General features: G+C 43.8%; 1 protein-coding gene across 1 annotated transcript; it reads left to right on the top strand.

Annotated features, from left to right (window-relative positions):
• Nucleotides 1-18,996: 18,996 nt before the first annotated feature.
• On the top strand, nucleotides 18,997-19,599 carry MYCFIDRAFT_101959 (uncharacterized protein; the record flags this gene model as incomplete). The annotated part of the gene is made up of 2 exons (XM_007924779.1): nucleotides 18,997-19,218; nucleotides 19,378-19,599. Coding segments are annotated over 2 exons (444 nt in total), but the record flags the coding sequence as incomplete, so codon positions are not given.
• Nucleotides 19,600-19,910: the final 311 nt, after the last annotated feature.

Raw genomic sequence — 19,910 nt, 5'->3', positions numbered from 1 at the left:
TCAATAAGGCGCTGAAGATGCGGCAGCTAATAGCGATGGCATGGCACCGACACCTACCCCTATGCTGGAAGCGATGGCTTGTTATACCGACATTCTGTCTTGTCTGGCGCTATGGCTTTACTACGTGCTAGTACGTTGGATAATGCTGACCCGGTCTCGAGGTCCATGGCGGCAAGACGAACAGGTCTTCGTTCTCATTCCAAGCACTCATTGGTAACGTCAAAACTGCGTTGGGGTATCAAAAACTTTCAAAACAACCATGCCCGCCTTCAACACATCACACAATGTCAATGCCAATGTCACCCAGAGTGCCTCTTCTGCTCGCCATGAGCCAGTCTGGAACAGCCGAGATGTCCGCCTCCGATCGCTTCTCACATCGGACCTCCACTTTGGTTGACGCAACAATGCTGCTTTTCTCTTTGCCATTCGAGCTGTTGGAGTACGTCGACGACTTGCTGGAACTCTTGTGGGAAGCCACACTGGACCCCCGAGACGCCACTGAGCGTGCGACATACTTGATCTTGGCAATGACTGGTGTCGAGACATCGTCGAACACTCTTCCACACGCCACCAAGCACACCACCAGGAAGCCGACGCCAATCTCAACGTACGTCCAGAAAAGTACGAGTGAAATGACCCCTTCGTCGTCAGCCACTCCAAACTTCTCGCCAAGGAGGTCGATGATCGGAGATGAAAGGCTGTTCTCGAGCACCTGGATCAGGACGATCATGCGCAGCAGACCTGCAGTCACAGAGCTAGGTAAAGAAAGTCAGCTTCAGTCGAGCTTCCAAGCAACACACGAGCACTCACAAGATAGCTAGTGCGAACACGAGGGAAGCTTGAAGCTTGCGCTTGAACGACATGCGTAGAGTGCTGACCATAATCATTGGCACCGCCAGACAGGCAAGGTCCATTGCAAAGCTGGTAATTGCACAAGATGTCAACAGAGCGAAAGTGTTCATACAGTAGTGCCGGAGCGCATAGACTGTCGTCCAGGCCGCGTCGAAGTTGAGACCGCACATGAAGATCTCCAAGGACACGTAAGCGACGGTCCAGACAGTGACAAGCCCAATGAGGGACCAGTTGACATAGTCGAATACAGTCCGGAAGCCACGGCCCTTGAAGATGCGTCGGAAGAAGAACAGGAAAGTAAGCTTGATGAATCCAATAGCCATGACATGTCCAATCCAGAAAGCATATTCGAACTAAGGTCGAGATGATCAGCACTCATATCATACGCCAGCAGGAATTTCGACTCACCTTTTCCAACATCGTCTGGCGTTCCTCCATCGTGTGCAGGAATTCCTCCTGAGTCTCATCGAGAGTGTGACCTCCCACGAACCTCATCTGAGCCCCAAGAATCATCGCCACACCGCCAGCGATTGTGAGCAGAGCTGCTGGCACGACGAGAATGTCATCGACCTCAAACTTGCTGTTCATGTACTTGACTCGTGCGTAAAATCGTGTCGCCAGGGCTATCAAGCCCAAGACTGGGAACACAATACCAACAGCAGTCACGCTGCCATGATTGACATAACCCATCTTGATTTGGCAATCCGATCAAAGGCTGAGTTGAGAGAGATTTGAAGGCCTGGATTGAGACACAGAGGAGCGGGAGGATGAATGAGAATAGCAACTCCACGTGGGCAAGATGTTGGAATTGTAGTCCTAAGCTCGAGTGCTCTTCGCTGCGATGTGCGATCCTACTCGGTCTACTGGTGTATCTTGGCAGCACGCAAGCGCTGTAACCATGCAAAGCCCACCTCATGGCAATACTGTAGAGTTTCCGCTCCATGCCTTGAGTGGTGAACATATATGTCGATCCCACGCTGCTGTTCTCCGTTGCCCGCGGCTGGCACGAATTGGTGAGGCAGCTGAAAGGATCTGCAATATCGGACCTCAGATTTTCACCGCGAGAGCCGGAAACGAGGCACACATTGTTCGGGCAGTTTTGAAACTTGTGATTCGCTGTGGTGGGGATCTGCTTCCTTCGCGGGAAAGTGGGTACATAATAAGCTTCTTTAAGCTTTGCATGTGGCTTCTGCTAAGATCAGCGAAGATCGTCGCTGCTAAAATGGTGGCCTGCCAGTATAATACCTAAAGCGCTAGCAGTCAGCTACCCTAGGTCAACCCGAAATAGAATATCGCTAACTAAGACACAGAGCAGTAGTTTCTACTGCCATAGCCGTCCGGCGCATAGACGCGTTTATTTATTATTTCCTATATTATTGCCCTTACTATCGCTCGTAGTAGTATACGCTTTATAGGAGGTATTATTGTCGCCGCCTTGTATTTACTCGCTTTTATTAAAATAGTACTATCTCTATTATATTATAGCTTCTAAGACCTTATTGTCGCCGCCGCCGCCGCCGCTACTACCTAGTACTACGAGAGTCGCGTTAATCGTTGCTTCTACGACCGAGCGGCTATCTATTTCGAGTCTATTAAATCCGGCGGAACGCGACGATATTATCGACTATCTCGTTAATAACTATAACGCGTTAAAGCCTCCTTCGGTCGAGTATATTTAGTTACTAAATACTAGTAATAAGGACTAGGCGTTAGAAGATAGTAAGAATAGCGGCTATAGTAAAGAAGGCGCTAAAGAACGCGACGAGGAAGATAGTAACGGTAGTAGTAGTAAGGTCGATAGCGGCTATAGTAAAGAAGGCGCTAAAGAACGCGATAAAGAAGGTAGTAATAGTAGTAGTAGTAAGGTCGATAGTAATAGCGGTAGTAGTAAGGTCGATAGTAATAGTAGTAGTAGTAAAGTCGATAGCGCGCCGATACCTCGTCGCCGCGGAAAGCGTATTAAAGTAATAGTTATCGAAGATAGATATGCTATTCTACGCGCGCCTACTAATCTAAGAGCGCTACGTAAGAAGTAGTTAGCTATTCTAGACGACCCTAACAATAATAATAGCGAGAAGGGCTTTACCGTAATAGCGGCGGAGTTTAATATAATTTAGCTATATATTAACAACTTCTAGGTATATATAGCGCGCCGAGCGGATAAACTTAGTCGCTAGTATATATTATATAAGTGTCGATTTGGCTTTAAAGCGCATTAGTAGAGGTAGAAGCACTATAGTAGATATAAGAAGAAGAAGGAAAAGAAGATAGAAGAAGCCGTAGCGTATCCGCTAACTATACGCGTTAATAAGAATATAGCGCTCGAGAATAAAGATAAACCGGACGGCAATCGCGTAGTAGTTAGCTATACTATCTTCTATAATAATCGGCGCCTAGTCGAGTACTATCCGGGCTATTACCTGTAAAAAATAGATATATATCGCCTATATAGCGCTCTTTAGAACGCGGTTAGTTAGTAGGTGTATACTAGCTAGCGGCCGTACTAAGTATAGGATCGAATACGTAGCAAGGACTATAAAGTCGCGTACGAGACCTTCTAAGCTACCGGCGGCGAGCAAATATTGCGCGACGACGTTATTAACTGCGGCCGATAGTACCGCAAAGTATTTAAGAATAGTAGGCTTAGTAGAAGCACGTTAATATAGGAGTAATAGATAGCGGAGTATCGGAAATAGCTCGAAAAAGGTATGTTTACATTACTAAGTTAGTATTATTTACTACTCGAAGTTCGAAATCGGGAGCTTCCGCATAGCCGAGGCACGGTTTTAGCTAACTACGGATCTCCGCTTTATACGGATTAGCCCGTCGGCAAACCCCGCTCGAATCCCCGAACCCCGGAATTCCTAGAATTCCTAGAATTCTATTGTTTTAATTATATAAACAACGTGCTAATACTACTAAATAGAAGGCTTCTTTTGCGCTAAAGTGTACGTAAAAAGACAGATCGACGGCGAGGATACTACTAAAGGACGGAAACCAAAACTACTACTACTACCTATAGTAATAGTATAGGCTACCGAGGGTAATATAACCTATAGTAATATAGGCAGCCATATTTAGCATAATAGGATAACAAGACGGTTACTTAGGCTAATAACTAGAGCCTTACAATATAGGCATTATAGAAGTGTAATATAAACAATATACTATACGAGGTTAGTGCTCTATCTATAATATAGAAGGAGGCCTCTTATATAGGCTTAAAACTTAGCCTAGGTGTATAGGGCCGGTTACTAGCTAATATCCCTCCCTTTCTTTGTATCTAACTAGATACGCTTTACATTGCGCGCTCAAAACAAACAGTTATGCAGTAACCCTAGGCATCTTAGCTAAGGCTATCTTTTAGAGACTCCGTAATAATACCCCTAGGGTAGCATTGTTCCTAGATTCTATCAATATATAAAAACAACTTCCTAAGCATCTAATCTACTACGCTAACTTACTGCTACTTTAATATACCGTAATCCTTACTAGCAATAACCTTATCTACTAGTCGGCTCTCGAAATCTCCTCCGTATACGTTAAAGCTGTTAGTACCGAAGTACTATCCCTCGTAGAAAGCTTGATTAACGAGGAGGTTAATAGCCTTTTCCGTCGTAGCATTCTCCTAATTATATAGATATTCCTTAAGTCCCTCGTTATTAAGCTAGAGGATCTGTTTAACTTCGTTCTAAATAACGTAACTTAACTAAGGAATCCTACTAACTAGAGCGTCGGAGATATAGCCGAGGCCTTTGACTAAGATCGCCGTAGGGAAAGCGAATAGTACGAAGGAGTTAGAGGCCGGGAGGGCGGTTAGATTGCGGTACGCTTTAGCAACCTAGGAGACTGTTAAGTTCTCGTAACCCTCAACCTTAGTGCTATTAATAACGCGAGAGTAGCCTAGGTTAATTAATATACGGTTGCTCTTAGTCTTTAGATTACTATATAGTAGATATAGCATCTAAATAGAGACCTCGCACTCCTTTAGAGGGTTAAGGATCTACTCCGCTTTGCGCCCCTTACTATTAGGCTAACTATCGAATATACGGTCGAGGTCGTCGCCGGTAAGGTGCTTATTAGTAAGCTTGCCGATCTTGCTTAGCGGGACTAGGCTACGAGCCTTAAGCTTCTTAACCTAGTTCGCAAAGACCTCGGGCTAATATATACCTTCGATAATAGTAGAGTAGCTAGTCTTATCCTTAGACATAAGACAGACCTTAATACGTAGGTAACTAGCACCCTCGCTAGCTACGAGCTTAACTATATCTTGTCCGAGACGAGCAGACTCCTTAAAAGGACAGTTTTCGTAAGTACCGCTAACCTTAAAGAACTTAGCAGGCTTAGGGACGGAGATAAGCTCGTATACGTAATTAGGTCGAAGGGCGACAGCTAAGAGCTATAGGGCAGGGTACTAGCGGACGATTTGGTTGCTTATACTATAAGTTTAAAGGGCATTGCGGCCTTCTTGCTTAGACTTAGGCATATTACGCATATACTAAAGGTATATCTTAAACTCTTCCTATATTAGGTCGATAAGGAAAGGAAGATATACTCTACGAGGCTCTTATAACTAACTAAAGACTTAAGGGAAGATAGTATTACTAGTCTAGCGAAAGCGATCGAAGGAGGTGCCTTAGCTAAGAATACCGGTAACGAACTTGCTCTAGCGATCCGTTAGCGTAAGGGCGCGAGTAATAGTACTAGTAGGGTTAAACGCGTAGAGTCCTAGAGATATCGGGGCGGCAATAGGGCGTCTAGGAAACTAGTTAGTATAGGCCTAATTAGCCTTAAGGGCAGCGAAGGCGTCTTAATTAGGAACCTCGCGACTAATCTTTAATAGGCGACCGACGAGGACACTCGCCTTAGCACTAGCATAGAGACTATAGACCTTAGCGGCCTTCTTAACATAGTTAGCATATATAGAGAACAGCTCTTCTCCTAGCTTGCTAAGGTCGTCGAGCTATTAATAGATAGAGAGGGCGGTAGGAGCTTCGCCTATTACGGCTTTAGGAACTATATCGATATCGGTAATAAGGTGCGCGATAGAGTCGCCCTTGTAAGAACTATAAATGTTCTTAGTTAATAGGATCGGCGAGAGGCCTCTATTTCTACGCTCGCTAAAGGAGCCTTCGGAGGAGACATCTTCTAGTAGTGCATCTAGTATATTAACATCCGAGTTACTATAGTTAGTACTATAGTTAGTACTATAGTCGGTACTAGAAGGAGCGCTATACTTCTTAGTAGCCTTATAGAGGGCCTAGCGAGTATACAATGCCTTCTTACGCGCTGCTTCGGCCTTAGCGCGCTCGTCTTAAACTTCTTAAGGGACCTTATAGTTACGGGTCGAGCGACGATCCTTAGCCTATATCTCCGTAGCGAGCGCGAGACTAGTAGCCGTGTCGGCCTCCGTTTCTAGGCGAAGAGCCTTACGTTTAAGAACATTAACGATAGGCGCCTCTTAACCTTTAACAATAAAGCCTATACTATTAATGCGATAGCCCTTCTCCTTTAGTAGATCCTTAGTTATCTATACGTTAAGATCGACCTAGATAATCGCATCGTAGTGCTTCTTCTAGTAGGCTATTGTAAAGTCGTTAAGCGCAAAGGACAGGTTAAGTAACTACTTGCCTACCTTCTTGCTAGCGGTAGATATACAATAGATTATAGTATAGGAAAGATGCTCGGCGCCTTAACGACGGACCTTATACTTATTAACGAACGAAGAAACCTGCTTAGCACGCTCTTGTCTACTATAGGCGAAGTTAATAAGGCTCTTAGGAAGACTGCTTAGTCCTCCCTAATATTCGAAGGCCTAGTCGAGGGTCTTAAAGCGTAAACGAATCTAGGTGCCGGCAGTCTCGAGGCTATAGACGATAGGAAAGGCTTGTTTAATATCTATATCGTTAAGAACCTCGCGCTTGAAGATACGCTTACCGATAGACTAACGCAAGTTATTTATACCGTATATAACTAAGACAGCAGCCTTCTTAATATTCCTATTAATAACGCGTAGTAGGGTACGAGCGTTCTAGATCTTCTCTTAAGGGTCTTTAAGGGCGGTAACGATCTAGAAACAGTGCTTAAGGCTAGTTGCAGCAGCTAAGGCGCTATCGGATAGGGCTTCGATCGGAACTAGGACGGCTAGGCTTAGGTTAATAGGGGCAGGTAGGTCGTTGCTACTACTAGCGCCTAGCGGATTCGGGGCGCCGGAAGATATAGTCGACCGAAGCGGAAGTAGGTTGTAAACAAGTTTATAAGTGTATTCGTTGCTTAATAATAATAATTAAAGGGTTCGGATAGAAGGGGGGGTAGTTAGGTAGTAGCGAGTTAGTTAGTAATCGAGTAGAAGAAGGAGCTTAGGAAGCTCGCTTTAAATATAGTACGAAGGTAACGTAGTCTATATATTCCGCGCCGGTAAAGCAAACGGATAACGGCTGTATATAAAAGTAAAGCTATATACGAGACCTCTTTGTTATTAGGGCAGGCTAAAGTTTGACAATCGATCTAGCTAATTGCTAGTAGCGACTGCGCGCCTTTATTAACCTTTAGCTATCGTAGACTCTCGCGCACTCGAAATATAACTAGTTAGTTCGAGTGCTTAGTAGAAATCTATAGTAGTAAAGCTAGCGGGACTAATAACACCCCCGGGGTAGTATTAGCTTTTCTCTAGAGATGCTCGGCGACGAGGAGCAAGCCGCCTAGGCCTAGCGTAGCTAATTCGCCGATGCGTTAGCCTATAGCACTACCGTTATAGATGCAGCATTACCTTTTATATTAGCAAGCACGTAAAGGTAGTCTATACGTTTACCTTCTTCCTTCTTCTAAACACTAAGCTTAATAGCCTAAGGTCCCTATTCTTAGAGGCTATAGGCCTAGGTTGCTGTATCTATCTAAGGGCTAGGAAGGGAGAGGGATCCTCCCTTTCTTAGTATCCTACGTAGCTAGTACTAATTAGGGCAGGAACATCCTCTAGTAGAGTATCTTATTGTCGTTATTACTTAAGGAAGGTTGCTAGAGTCTAGGAATCTAGAGGGAAGTAGTCCTAGAAGGGTAGAGGGGTTAGGTTCGGCTATCTTCCTAATACTACCCCCGGGGTATTATTAGGAAAACACGCCTCGTATAGTTCTATCTAAGGAAAAACAAAAGCAAAGGAATAAAGTTATAGCAATATTAATCGAAGGTAAAAGAGCAATACAATAGACAAAGCAAAAGCAAAAGAGGGCAATAACTATAAGCATTAATATCCGTAGGAACAAGTAGTAAGGACTAAAGCTATAGGGCGGTACTATATTAATAGCGCGGAGAAGGCAAGGAAAACAACGTAGTAGAGGTAGGGAAAGATAAGCAATCATTTAGTCTCGGGATCTAGCTATAATTCTAGGCGGTCTTCGTCGCTAGACTAGTCGAGCTCCTCCTCGGAGTTAGAGTTAGATAGCTAGAAGTCTAGTTTACTATCGGAATTAATATCGGAAATACTCTACGCGTAATTAATACGTATATAACCCTCCCTTTGTTTATAAGTTATTCCTAATAGCTTACTAAGATGTATCTAGAGATACGTATAGTTGTCGGGCAGAATAGGATCTATAATCGCGGTAGGATCCTCCTCTCGATAGGTATCTAAGGTCGGTAGAGGGTCTATAGAGGTATTAACTTCCTCCTCGGTCGAGGGAGGATAGGTAGGCTCTCTTAACTCGACGACCTTCTTTAGGTTAGCCCGGGGGTGCGAGTGCTTTAAGGTAGCACTATTAAGTTCCTAAAGTCGGTACGTAGAACTATCGTAAAGGACCTCCTATACTCTATAAGGCCCTTTCTATTTAAAGGCTAGCTTATAGGAGTAACTATATTCTAGCTCCGACCGGTATAGGAGGACTATATCGCTAACCTTTAGAGGCTCCTAGTTAATAGTATTATAGTCGTCGAAATACTACTTAGCCTCCTTACGAAGGCGACGTTATCGAGCAAGTCCCTCCTAAGAAGTAGTCGTTATATCCTTAAGAGCCTTAGCGCGTAGGGCAAGGAGATCTGCCCTAGTACGAACAGACCCCTAATCGTAAACGCTATACGTGCGATAGGACAACTTAATAGGAAGAACGGCGTCCCTCTTAATTATAAGCTCTACTAGCGTAAGTCTAGTCGTGTCGATAATAGTAGTTCGATCCGCCTAGAGAAGGGCTAGAACGCGGGTAGAAATAGGAACGGACCTGTCCCCTCTATTAGTTATCTTAGATAGGGCATCGATTAAAGACCGATAGCTACGCTTAACAATAGCATTCGACTAGGGATAGTATAGGGAGATACGAACGTTTTTCGCCCTATACGAAATAAGTAGCGCTTAAACTTCTTTAGCTATATTGTTCGTAGCGTTGTCTAAGATAATCTCGTAAGGTGTTCCCTAGCGGCAAAACAGATCTTTAAATAGGAAGGTAGCTATATTACGAGCATTAATAGCGCCGCAGCCCTTATAGAAATAATAGGCCTCCGGCTATCGAGAAAGACCCTCTCGAATAATATATAAGCTATTATTGCGGCTAAGATAGACACTATCGCCGTACTATCGCTCCCCGACTAATTAGGCTATAGGAATACGTAGCTCTCCTAGACGTCGGTAGCTATTCCTAAAATTGCACTTAGGACAGCTCTTATAGTAACGGGAGACATTAGCCTATACGCCGTCCTACTAGTAGCACCGACGAAGGACATCGAAGGTACCCTCCGCCGCCCGGTAGCCGAGCTTATCGTAAACGGAACGAAGGATCTCTTATCGGGCTGCTAGGTCGTTAATAATACGCTAGAGAGGTATATTAACTATCGTTTGTCGCTAAAGGATTCGATCTTTAACTAGGAATCGTCGAGAATAGCGAATAACCCGACGGTATTAACTCTTTAATAGAGCAGGCGCTTTCTTCGTATAGGTTAGGAAGTAGGCGATATAATAGGAGTCGTCGGAGTAGACCCTATTAAGGATATCATCCCTCTCTAGTTTATCCGCCTTAGCTTTAGTCTAGTCGTTACCGTTAGTAGTAGGGCTCTCGTCGGGCTAGTTACTAGATTAGTCGCTAGGTTAGTCGTTAGCAGTAGGCCTAGTAATCGCTAGTATAGCATTAATATAGAAGGTAGCGAAGAAGGTACGGTTAATTACCGTATCGACATCCTCTTCTTCTATTATCTCGGCGATATCCTCTTCTATAGCGGGCCTTCTAGAAAGGCTATCCGGTCTAGTATGCTTCTTACTAGGAACGTAGAAGACGTCGAAGTTAAACAAATAGATCTAGGCAACCTACCGAGCTATCGTAGAGTTTAGTAGGTCGGAGGCTATACGGTTAAGCTAATAGACTAGCGTCTAAGCATCGATTTCTAGACGAAAGAATATACTAAAGAGCTATAGTCGGAACTTCTTAAGAGCCTTATAGACTCTAAGGCATTCTCGCTTACTAGTATCGTATCGGGCCTCGATCGGTTTCTATAGTCCGGAGTCGTACCTAATAGGATAACGCAAGGATAGCTCCTTACGGTTACACTATATTAGTATCTCGCTATAGCCTTCCCCGCTCGAGTCGATAGCAACAATTATCAAACCCGCACCCTCTAAGTAGTCAATAGATGTTAGTATAGGTACGCTAACGAGCGCCTTAGTTACCGTGTCCTTAGCCGCTTAGTAAACAGAGGTCTATTCGAATTTAGCATCCTTCTTAAGTAAGGCGTATAAGGGCTTGTATACTAATATAAAGTTCTCGACCTAGATACGGAAGTAGGAGACTACTCTAAGCTAGGTTCGGACATCCTTCTAATAGGTAGGATCCGGCTAGGACACTATCTTTAGGACCCGTGCATTATTAGGATAGCGGCTGTTCTTATTAGTTACAAACCCGATAATGTTTATTCGTTTGTATAGGAGCTAAAGCTTCTCCCTATATACCGTTAGGTTAGCTCGCTCTAGGTCGTAGAGGACACTATCGAGGTTCTAAATGTGTTCGAGAAAGAACCTACGGATGCTAGGCTCTACTTCTTTATTATCGTACCTGGTTTTAGGGCCCTTAATACCGATATCGTCGAGGAAAGGCATCGCTATATAGGAGATATAGGCCGCGAGGACTTAGTTTATAATGCGAACGAACTAGGCTACGGAGTTGGTTGCCCCTTAGGGAAGGGTAGTTTGTCTATATAGCCTAAGAGGTGTCTCGAAACTAGTAAGGTCCCGGCTGTTAGGGTAGAGAGGAATTTGGTCGTAGCCCGAGAAAACGTTAACTAGTAAGGCTACAACACAGTTAGCAAAGGCTTCCGAGAACCTATTAGTCTCCGGAGGAAGGTTAGTATCTCTAATCGTAACCGTATTAAACTTTTATATAGCGTTAATTAGGCGGTACTTCTTTAGTTCCCTAGGAGCTGTCTTCTTCTAAACTAGGAAGTATAGATTGCGATACGAGGCATAGGAAGGTTCTAAGGTGCTAGCCTTTACACGCTGTCGTATTATATCCTTAACTATACCTCGTAGGCTTAGGTTTAGCTTAAAACCTAGGTAGGCCTAAGGCTTATACTCGATCGTTCGGATCTTCTACGGAGGCGCAACCTCCGGATTTATTCTACCTAGGTAAGTAAAGTTATATGCTAATACGGCCTCGCGATTGTATAGAAGCTCGTATAGTAAATCTAGTTTACGATCCGAAAGCTCGATACTAGGTTTGATTTTCGCAAGCCTCTCCTCTATTAGCCTTAACCCCCTAGGGATAGTAGAAAACTTTTTAGTAATATACTTCTAATCGTACGGACTATCCCTAGGTAGTAGTGTCGCCTCCTAATTAAGGCACTTTTATCGCTAGTTAGGATTCCCGCTAGGATTAGACCTATCGGTAATATATACGCTGCCCTTTACGGGCTTAATCTTGTTAGCTACCCTCTTATATAGGGTATGTATACTAATCGATTGTCGAACCCGAGCTCTCTCCCTTTGTCGCTAGGCCTAGAGATTAGCGTAACAAAACAGCGCGTAAACCTCTTTAGAAGTTTCCTTAAGTCGATAGGTATGCAACTAGTAGTCCTAATTTATAACGCCGGCGAAAACGTTAGATTCGTAATAATACCCCTAGGGTAGCATTAGACTCGCGCTCTAATTAGTTAGTTCGGGTAGACCCGCGTCCGGTAGTAATGCCTCTAGCGACGACGTATAAGATAGTATTATTACCTTAACTCGTATAGTAGGTATAGGTAGTCGTTATATTATACTCGCTATCGCTTCGAGCACTCGTCTTCTTAGTATAGAACCTAGAAACTTGCCTTAATGTACGGAGCGGCGCACTTCTAGAAATAACCTATTTAAGCTATACTAACTTATAGCGCAGATTGCCGGTCTTATAACCGCGCTATAGCGTTTCCCGAAGACCGTCTAGAAGTAGCAAGGATATCCTCGTAGGACTTGTAGCTAGTGTTGCCGATATAACTAGTAAATACGACTCGGTTGCCCTTCTAGTTAGTAATAGTTCCCTCCTAGGAACTATCGTCGCAGTTGCGCTAGATACTACGAGTTATGCGAGACTATAGCCGACCTAGAATAATTAGCGTGTTTAGGTCGGCGGCGATCTAGAAGGTAAAGGAAAAGCATATGCCGAAGGCGTCTACTATAATATTATAGCAAGCACCTACTAGCGCAACCTCTCTATTCACTCCCTATATACCTAGGGAAATATCTCTGTTTATTAGTAGCCTAAGTTGTTTAGCCTAACGCTTACTTATAATAAGTGACTCCGAACTATTATTAAGCATTGCTAGTATCTATTAACTATAGCTCCCGATAGTAACTTGAATATAGATAGCGGGAACGACGGCGAAGGAACGGGTAACTGCGGAAAGGTCTATATTATTAGGGATAGAATAAAGTTCCTTAGGTCGAGGAGGTCCTACTCGACCGATTTGTTAGCTAGTAAACCGGACAGCCTTAATAGAGACTAAAACTAGAGTAGGGTCGGGATTATTACTATCCCCTCGGCCTATCTCCTTAACTCCCTCTTCGTTAGCATTATCGATAGTCTCTTAGTTCTCGTAGGTTACCGATTCGCCTTCTACTAACTCTTAGGTATCTGAAAATTTAGGAAGGAACTATAGGGAAGAGACGTCGATATAGTCTTCTCGTCCCTGTTTCCTTCGGAGGGTAGCGAGGTCTTTTATAAAGATAGCATCGTTAGGGATTCGGCTCTAGAATAGGTTAGTAGGCAAACCGTATACTAGTAGCTCTCCTATAGATACATTAGATTTAAGGTCTAGGAACTATAAAGCCTAGAAGAGAGCGTTTGCCTTTGTGTCTAAGGAGTTAGCTAGGCTAGTACTATACTTTTTTATGTACCTATTAAAGCGAAAGCTCTTTAGGTCGGATAACTTCCGTTTGTAGGCAGGTAGGTTAGCTAGGCCTAGGGTACTACTAATGTCGGTAGTAATATCCTCTATATCGACCTCTAGAGTCTCTAGGACGACTAGGCTTTCTATAGGTAGGGTGCTAGGTACGGTGCTAGATCGGGTAGCGCGGTCCGTAGCTATCTAGAGAGTCTTAGTTTTAGCGGTTAACTCTCGCTATTGCTTAGCCTTGTCGGCCGCCTTATTCTTTAGTACCCTAGTAGGGGCTACCGTACTAGGGCGAGTAGGGTTCTAAGGGCTCTTGCCCTTGTTTTAGGACTAGGTCTAAGACCGTATAGCAGCGTAGACATCTACACTATTCTTAGTAACCGCGTAAACATTAGTAACTGCGTCCGGATCCTAAGAAACAAAGTTGACTTTAATAGGCTTAGTAGTACCGTTACTGCTTCGCTCCTTAACCTGTTTTACCCTAACCTTCTAAGTTTCTCGTTTAGTAATAGCGGCGAGGGTACTATTCCTAGTGTCCTTAAACTCGATCTTGCCGCTATACTTCTTTTCTAGAAGGGTCTTTAGCTAAGGCAGCTTCGGGGCTCTCCGATCCTATTCGAAATCAATCTTGTCGCCGGTGTCTATATAGTAGAATCGGCTATTCACTTGCATAATAAGCTTCCTTTTAAGAAGCTCTTTCTAGATAGGGTAGGACGATTAGACATACTTAAACCCGCTATATATCTAGCACTTGCTATCTAAGTTAGAATAGATCTTCCGCATAGCGTAGACATCTACTAAAGGTGCTTTAGGGTAGTTAGGATCTGAAACCTAGTAGACTAGTAGTATATCGCCTAGTATAGTAGCATTAATAACCTCCCTAACTCGCTATAATGCTTTCGTATTCAGGTTTAGCTAGGCTAGGGATTTAGCCAAGTCCGCGACATCTTAAGAGTGCTTAGTAACAGTAGGAGTTACGGTCTTAGGACTACTTTACGATTTAGGAAGGAACTTAGGTCCCTTGCTTACTAAGGCTTCTTTCCTAACCTACGCTAGGTTATTCCGGTCTTCGCCGTAGATGAACTTCCTCGTATCGGCTATGCTATTAATATCGGCCTTAACATACACTAGGACCTCTTTGTACTTCCTAAAGCTCTTAGGATCGGCCTCGCTAAGCTTATAGCGACGGAAGATACGCTAAGCTATAGGCTATAGCAACCCTTAGAGGAGCAGCCTTGTTCTCTAAGAGTTTTCGAGGTTACTCTGTTCGATGCTATCCGCTAACTCGACAAACTCGCGGATATACCCCTTTAGGTCGTTATCCTTAGTGCGCCTTACTAAGCAGAGGGACTCGAGCTACGTACGACTGCCTTTAATACGACGGCTATCGCGCTCCCGATACTCCCTTATAAAGGCTATCTTAAAGGTCTCCTAGTTAGTATTAGACTTGTCGTCCTTTTCTAGGTAGCTAACTAGGGTTTTAAGGGTTCGGTAAAGCTTAGAGGAGGTAGTCCTCGTAAAGGACCGAATCTTGTACTAGTCGGATTCTCTATTAAGCTCGTAATTAACTAAGCCTTCCTTAAAGCGCTTAACATATGCTATAGCGTTCTACCCTTCGAATAGGGGATTTGCCCTACTCCCTAGCTCTAGCGGGCGACGCTTGTTTTAACGGAGAAGCTTAGTTTGCTTCTCTATTATTTTTATAAGGACAGTATAGAGCGCCTCTAGCGTAGAGGGCGTAGGAGGCTTACTTATATTAACTAGTCGCCGCCTAATTTCTTCGTTAATAGGATTAGGGGCGTTTTCGGATTTAGAGGATTCCGCTAATTCTCGATGTTCGTTTTCGCTAGAGCTAGAGCTTATTCGATTGTTATAAAATAGTTGAAATAGAATACTATATAAAGTTGAAATAGAATGCTATATAAAGTTGAAATAGAATGCTATATAAATATGTTTTTAGTAACTTTAGTCTGTTTAGTTTATTGTGATATTGCTATGCGAGAGAGTAGTATATTAGGCTGTTTCTCCTAGTATTACCCCTAGGGTAGCATTAGGATTTAGCCTCCTAGGGGTCGCTTAACTACCTCTAGGAGCTTAGTTTAGTAGATTTTAGACAAAAGCCGCTCGGAGGGAGAGACTGCAATCTCTATTTATACCTAGATCCTAGAAACTAGCTCGTATCTCCTTTAGCTAGGCGGGGGGGGCGGTAGCCTTCTTTTTCTAGTAGAAGGCTAAGTACTGTCTAAGCGAGGCTGCGAATCTAGGAACGCCCTACCCGATTAATAGGGGACTCCCCGGCTATCCGACCTACAATCCGTATTTGCTATTAATTAATAGTCTTAGCAAACCAAGCAAGGCCGATAGGTAATTAGTCTATCTCCTCCTTAGGCGGGGCTTATCTCGAGCAAGCGGTGCTAAATAGGTCTTCGACCCGGAGCCGAGTCCTTAGAAGCTAGCTATAGCTATAGACTAGGCCCTAAGCTGTAACAGTCCTAAGGGTTTGTAGCTTTTCGGGGTCAAAGTAATGCCCTCGTTAAGAGGTTTCTCTGCTTGTCGTAATAGCCCCTTAAGATACTTCGGTATCGTCCGTATCGTAGGCTCTTATCGTGCCCTCGCTTTAGTTATAGCTATTCGTGCCTAGAGACTACCTTTAACATACCCGAACCTATTAGATATAAAGAGATGGCCCTACCTTCGGCTCTAATAAAGGACGGAAACCAAAACCACTACTACTACCTATAGTAATAGTATAGGCTACCGAGGGTAATATAACCTATAGCAATATAGGCAGCTATGTTTAGTATAATAGGATAACAAGACGGTTGCTTAGGCTAATAACTAGAGCCCTACAATATAGGCATTATGGAAGTGTAATATAAACAATGTGCTATACGAGGTTAGTGCTCTATCTACAATGCAGAAGGAGGCCTCTTATATAGGCTTAAAACTCAGCCTAGGTATATAGGGCCAGTTACTAGCTAATACTACTATACTCGTATTTGTATTAAAATATAGCTTAGGAATTTTACGTAGTCGTGTTTTAGTGCAGATAGACGCGACGCATAATTCTAACTATCTAGGCTAGTAGCTCTATACCCTTATAGTACGCGACAAATACGGCTCTCTACGATAGGTCGCGTTCTTCCTTACGAAGACTAACGACGGTAATATTGTCGCCGCGGCGCTAAAGCAAATACAAGCCTAGACGGTCGATGCTACTAATCTAAACGACTATAGTTAGATAGTAATCTTCTTCCTTATAGACGACTCGGCGGCAGAGCAGCGTACTATTACAATCGCGTTTCCTACTATAAAGTACCTTCTTTACTATATATATATTAAACGGACGTTAGATAAGCGATTTAAGAGCGAGAAATATACAGATACGAAGCGGTACCTATATGCCTTCGCCTTCTCGAGAAGAAGCCGTAAAGGCGCTCTCGAGTTACTTAATTTAGTAAGGGCGAGTCTTCTACGCGCTACGCGTAAAGATAGCACCCTCGTACTAGAGAGCGACGACGACGACTATTAGTTAGACCTCCGCTATTTATAGAAAGAGCTTGAAGACAATATAGCGCTAATTTGTAAGCACTATCGTTGCGCTGTCTCTAGCGCGCCTACCGTCGTCGAACAGATATTAAATACTAACTAGCTCGAAGGCTAGCATTTAGTGCTTAAATACGGCGAGTTTAAGGCTATTATAAAGCGCGATTATATACTTAAAGGGACGGCAATGCGAGTGATTAAGAAGTTAGCTAAATACGACCTTCGAGCCGATAACGATGCCTTCGTAGCGCGTACGAAGGTCTATCTACGGACAACCGATAGTAACGAGATTGCCTACTTCTTTCTACGACTTCCGTAGAAGCTTTAGTAGGTAATTAGCGCTAAGATTAACTACGCCGAAGATCCGGAGGTATATTATAAGTAGAAGCCTATATCCGACGACCTAACCTGCGACTACAAATTCTTCCGTTAAAATAGTGTCCTTTATCGCTATATTTAGTCCGCTTATAAAGCAATAGAATACAGGCTAATTAAGACATGTAATTACGACCGCTAGATAGCTATATTTAACGACGGTAGACTTAACTGTTATAATAACCTTCGTACGCTAACCGCGCCCTCAAATTGCGACTATACGACCGTACCTACTTACTAGCTTCAATTCTGTAAGCTTTATAATAATATGCGACAACTGCTATATAAGATTAAAGAGCGACTAACTACTAAAGGTAAGCCGCTCGATAGTCCTCGTCGCGACCGCGTTATTAACAACTTTATTAGTCTTGTCTACAATATTAGCGGCGAGTTAAGATAACGCGCCTTATCGCTGTTAGTAGACGACTATAATAATACTACGACCGGCGCTAAGATTAACCTTACCGCGCGCGCGAATCCTATACTATTACAACTTCCTATACCTCTAGAAATACTATTGTCCTTCTGCCGTCCGATTATTAACTAAAATATTACTATTAACGCGACCGCCGTAGACGCGATAGTCGGCAAGAGTAAGAATAAGCGGAGGGCGTAGGGTAGTAGTAGTAGTAAGAGGAAGAGTAAGAACGCGAGGTAGGAGCCTAAGATTGCGATAGAGAACGCGACAATACCTTAGCGAACGCCGCTAGCGCTAGTTAACGCGAATGTCTATATAAATTTGTATAGAAACGCGACTTAAATCGCGCCTAGTATTCTATATAGTATTGCGCTGCCCTCTAACTAATAGTAGCAGTAGTAGTACTAGCTCGCACCTCTGCCTATAGGCTTGTTCTACGACAACTATAGTATTATATACTACTAGGGTATTAATAGGCGCGCCTACTATACAGATCTATTAAGTCTATAGTCTATAAGTAATACTTCTATATATATTTCTACTACAACATAAATAATACCTTAGATTTAGCTATACCGCTGTTTTGCTAACAAACTTTAGCTATATTTCTAGTAATATACCTAGTATCTATTAGTAGAGAATGCGGGGTCGTTAAAGTCTTTTAAAACAGTGCGAAATCTATTAAATTGCGACCGTACGACCTCTTACTATCGACCTTTAGTATACTAGCGGAAATCGCACTACTACTCTTACTGCTACTACGGTCGACCTAGCAACTACGACGCGTAGCGACGACGAGATCACGTTTTCTATAGTCACGTATACTACGGCGCGGACTTCTATATCTCACCGAGTCCGCTGCGGCAGGAACTTGCCGGCGTAGCGTATCCTAGCGCTTTAGGTATTATACGGTTTGCCAAATGGTGTGCCCTGCATGTATTGTTGGAGCAGATCCGTTGGCGTCACAAGAGGATGGCCAAGGTATAGTTGGAAACTCATGGAGGAGCAAGTATCCTAAGAGCCACGAGTGCATTGCATATGATCTTGTACCACCCACGTTGTTGTCCAGACCAGAGTATTGCACGAGTCAATCATCAATCGATCAATTACTGCTACTCCTCATCAACAATCATGGCGACTACCAAGCACGATGAAGAGAAACCTTTTCTTGAACCCGTCGACGAGCAATACGTTCCGCAAAACCCTCCGAAACGACGAACATGGACCAACTCGAGCACATTCCACTACATCCTCTTCGTTATCCACGCGGCATTCATCGCTGCCAATGTCGGACTCTTCGTTCTCAATACCTATAGCGAAGTTCCAAGCTCAACAAGCAAAGTACATGTACCCTTGGCCGGAGATGAAGTCGAAGACCCATACTGTGAGTAGAACTAGAACATATCATATCGGAATTCCTCGACTTCAACTGACATCCGTGTGACCTCACAGCTCCTGCCCACTCCATCATCAAACACGAACTCCGAACCCTCGATCTCGAACCAAAAGACAGTCCGTTCCTGGGTTTACCTCGACGGGAAGTCGATGAAGCATGGTCTAACCTCCTCGCACCAAGCATGGTCGAAATCTCCAAACGCGAAATGCAAACCATGAACAAAACCTCCGTCAAATTAAAAAATTCCGAGGGTTATGTGGGATATTTTGAAGTTTTCCATCAACTGCATTGTTTGGTAAATACCTCATCAACACAATCACCCTTCCATAGAAGTTAAAGGCTAATGATAGTTGGTCATTCGTCTAGAAACGTATATACCAAATGCACCATCAATCCCATTACCCCGACCTCTTGAACTCTGGTCGTTTGACGCTTCCACATTGGGGTAAGTAAGCCTCCACACATCCAACCACCCTCCTCATATCATACCCTCATACACCCTCATCTTAATCCTAACCTTCGCTCTTCTATTCCAGAACACTGCCTCTCAGTCCTCCGCCAAGGTCTCATGTGTAAACCAGACCTTACGTTGAATACGGTGGTCTGGGACGCCGAAGCTCCGACTGGTTTGCATGGATTTACGCGGCATCAAAGACGTTGTGTGAATTGGGAGAGTTTTAAAAGTTTTGCGGATGAAAGGGCGATCCCTAGTCCGTTGGAGGAGTTTGTTGTTGAGAGGGGTGGGGTGGGGGTTTTGGGCCTTTTGGGGAGGGGGAGTGATGGGTGGGTGGGGGTTTGAGGGAGTGAGTTTTGCGATGGGGATGTGTGCTTTAGCGATGTGTAGTTTGGCGATGTGAATGATATATGCTACCTACTGTGAATGTGAAGGATTCAAGATGAGATATCGAAGGTGGATGGAAGCTGTCTGTGTCTGGATGGATCGACAGGACTTCTGAGGGAAAGTCGTAAGGTGTACGCCATGTATTT

The sequence above is a fragment of the Pseudocercospora fijiensis genome (assembly GCF_000340215.1).
Source record: "Pseudocercospora fijiensis CIRAD86 unplaced genomic scaffold MYCFIscaffold_2, whole genome shotgun sequence".
Taxonomy (NCBI): Eukaryota; Fungi; Ascomycota; class Dothideomycetes; order Mycosphaerellales; family Mycosphaerellaceae; genus Pseudocercospora; species Pseudocercospora fijiensis.
This window is presented reverse-complemented; position numbering and strand designations above follow the sequence as displayed.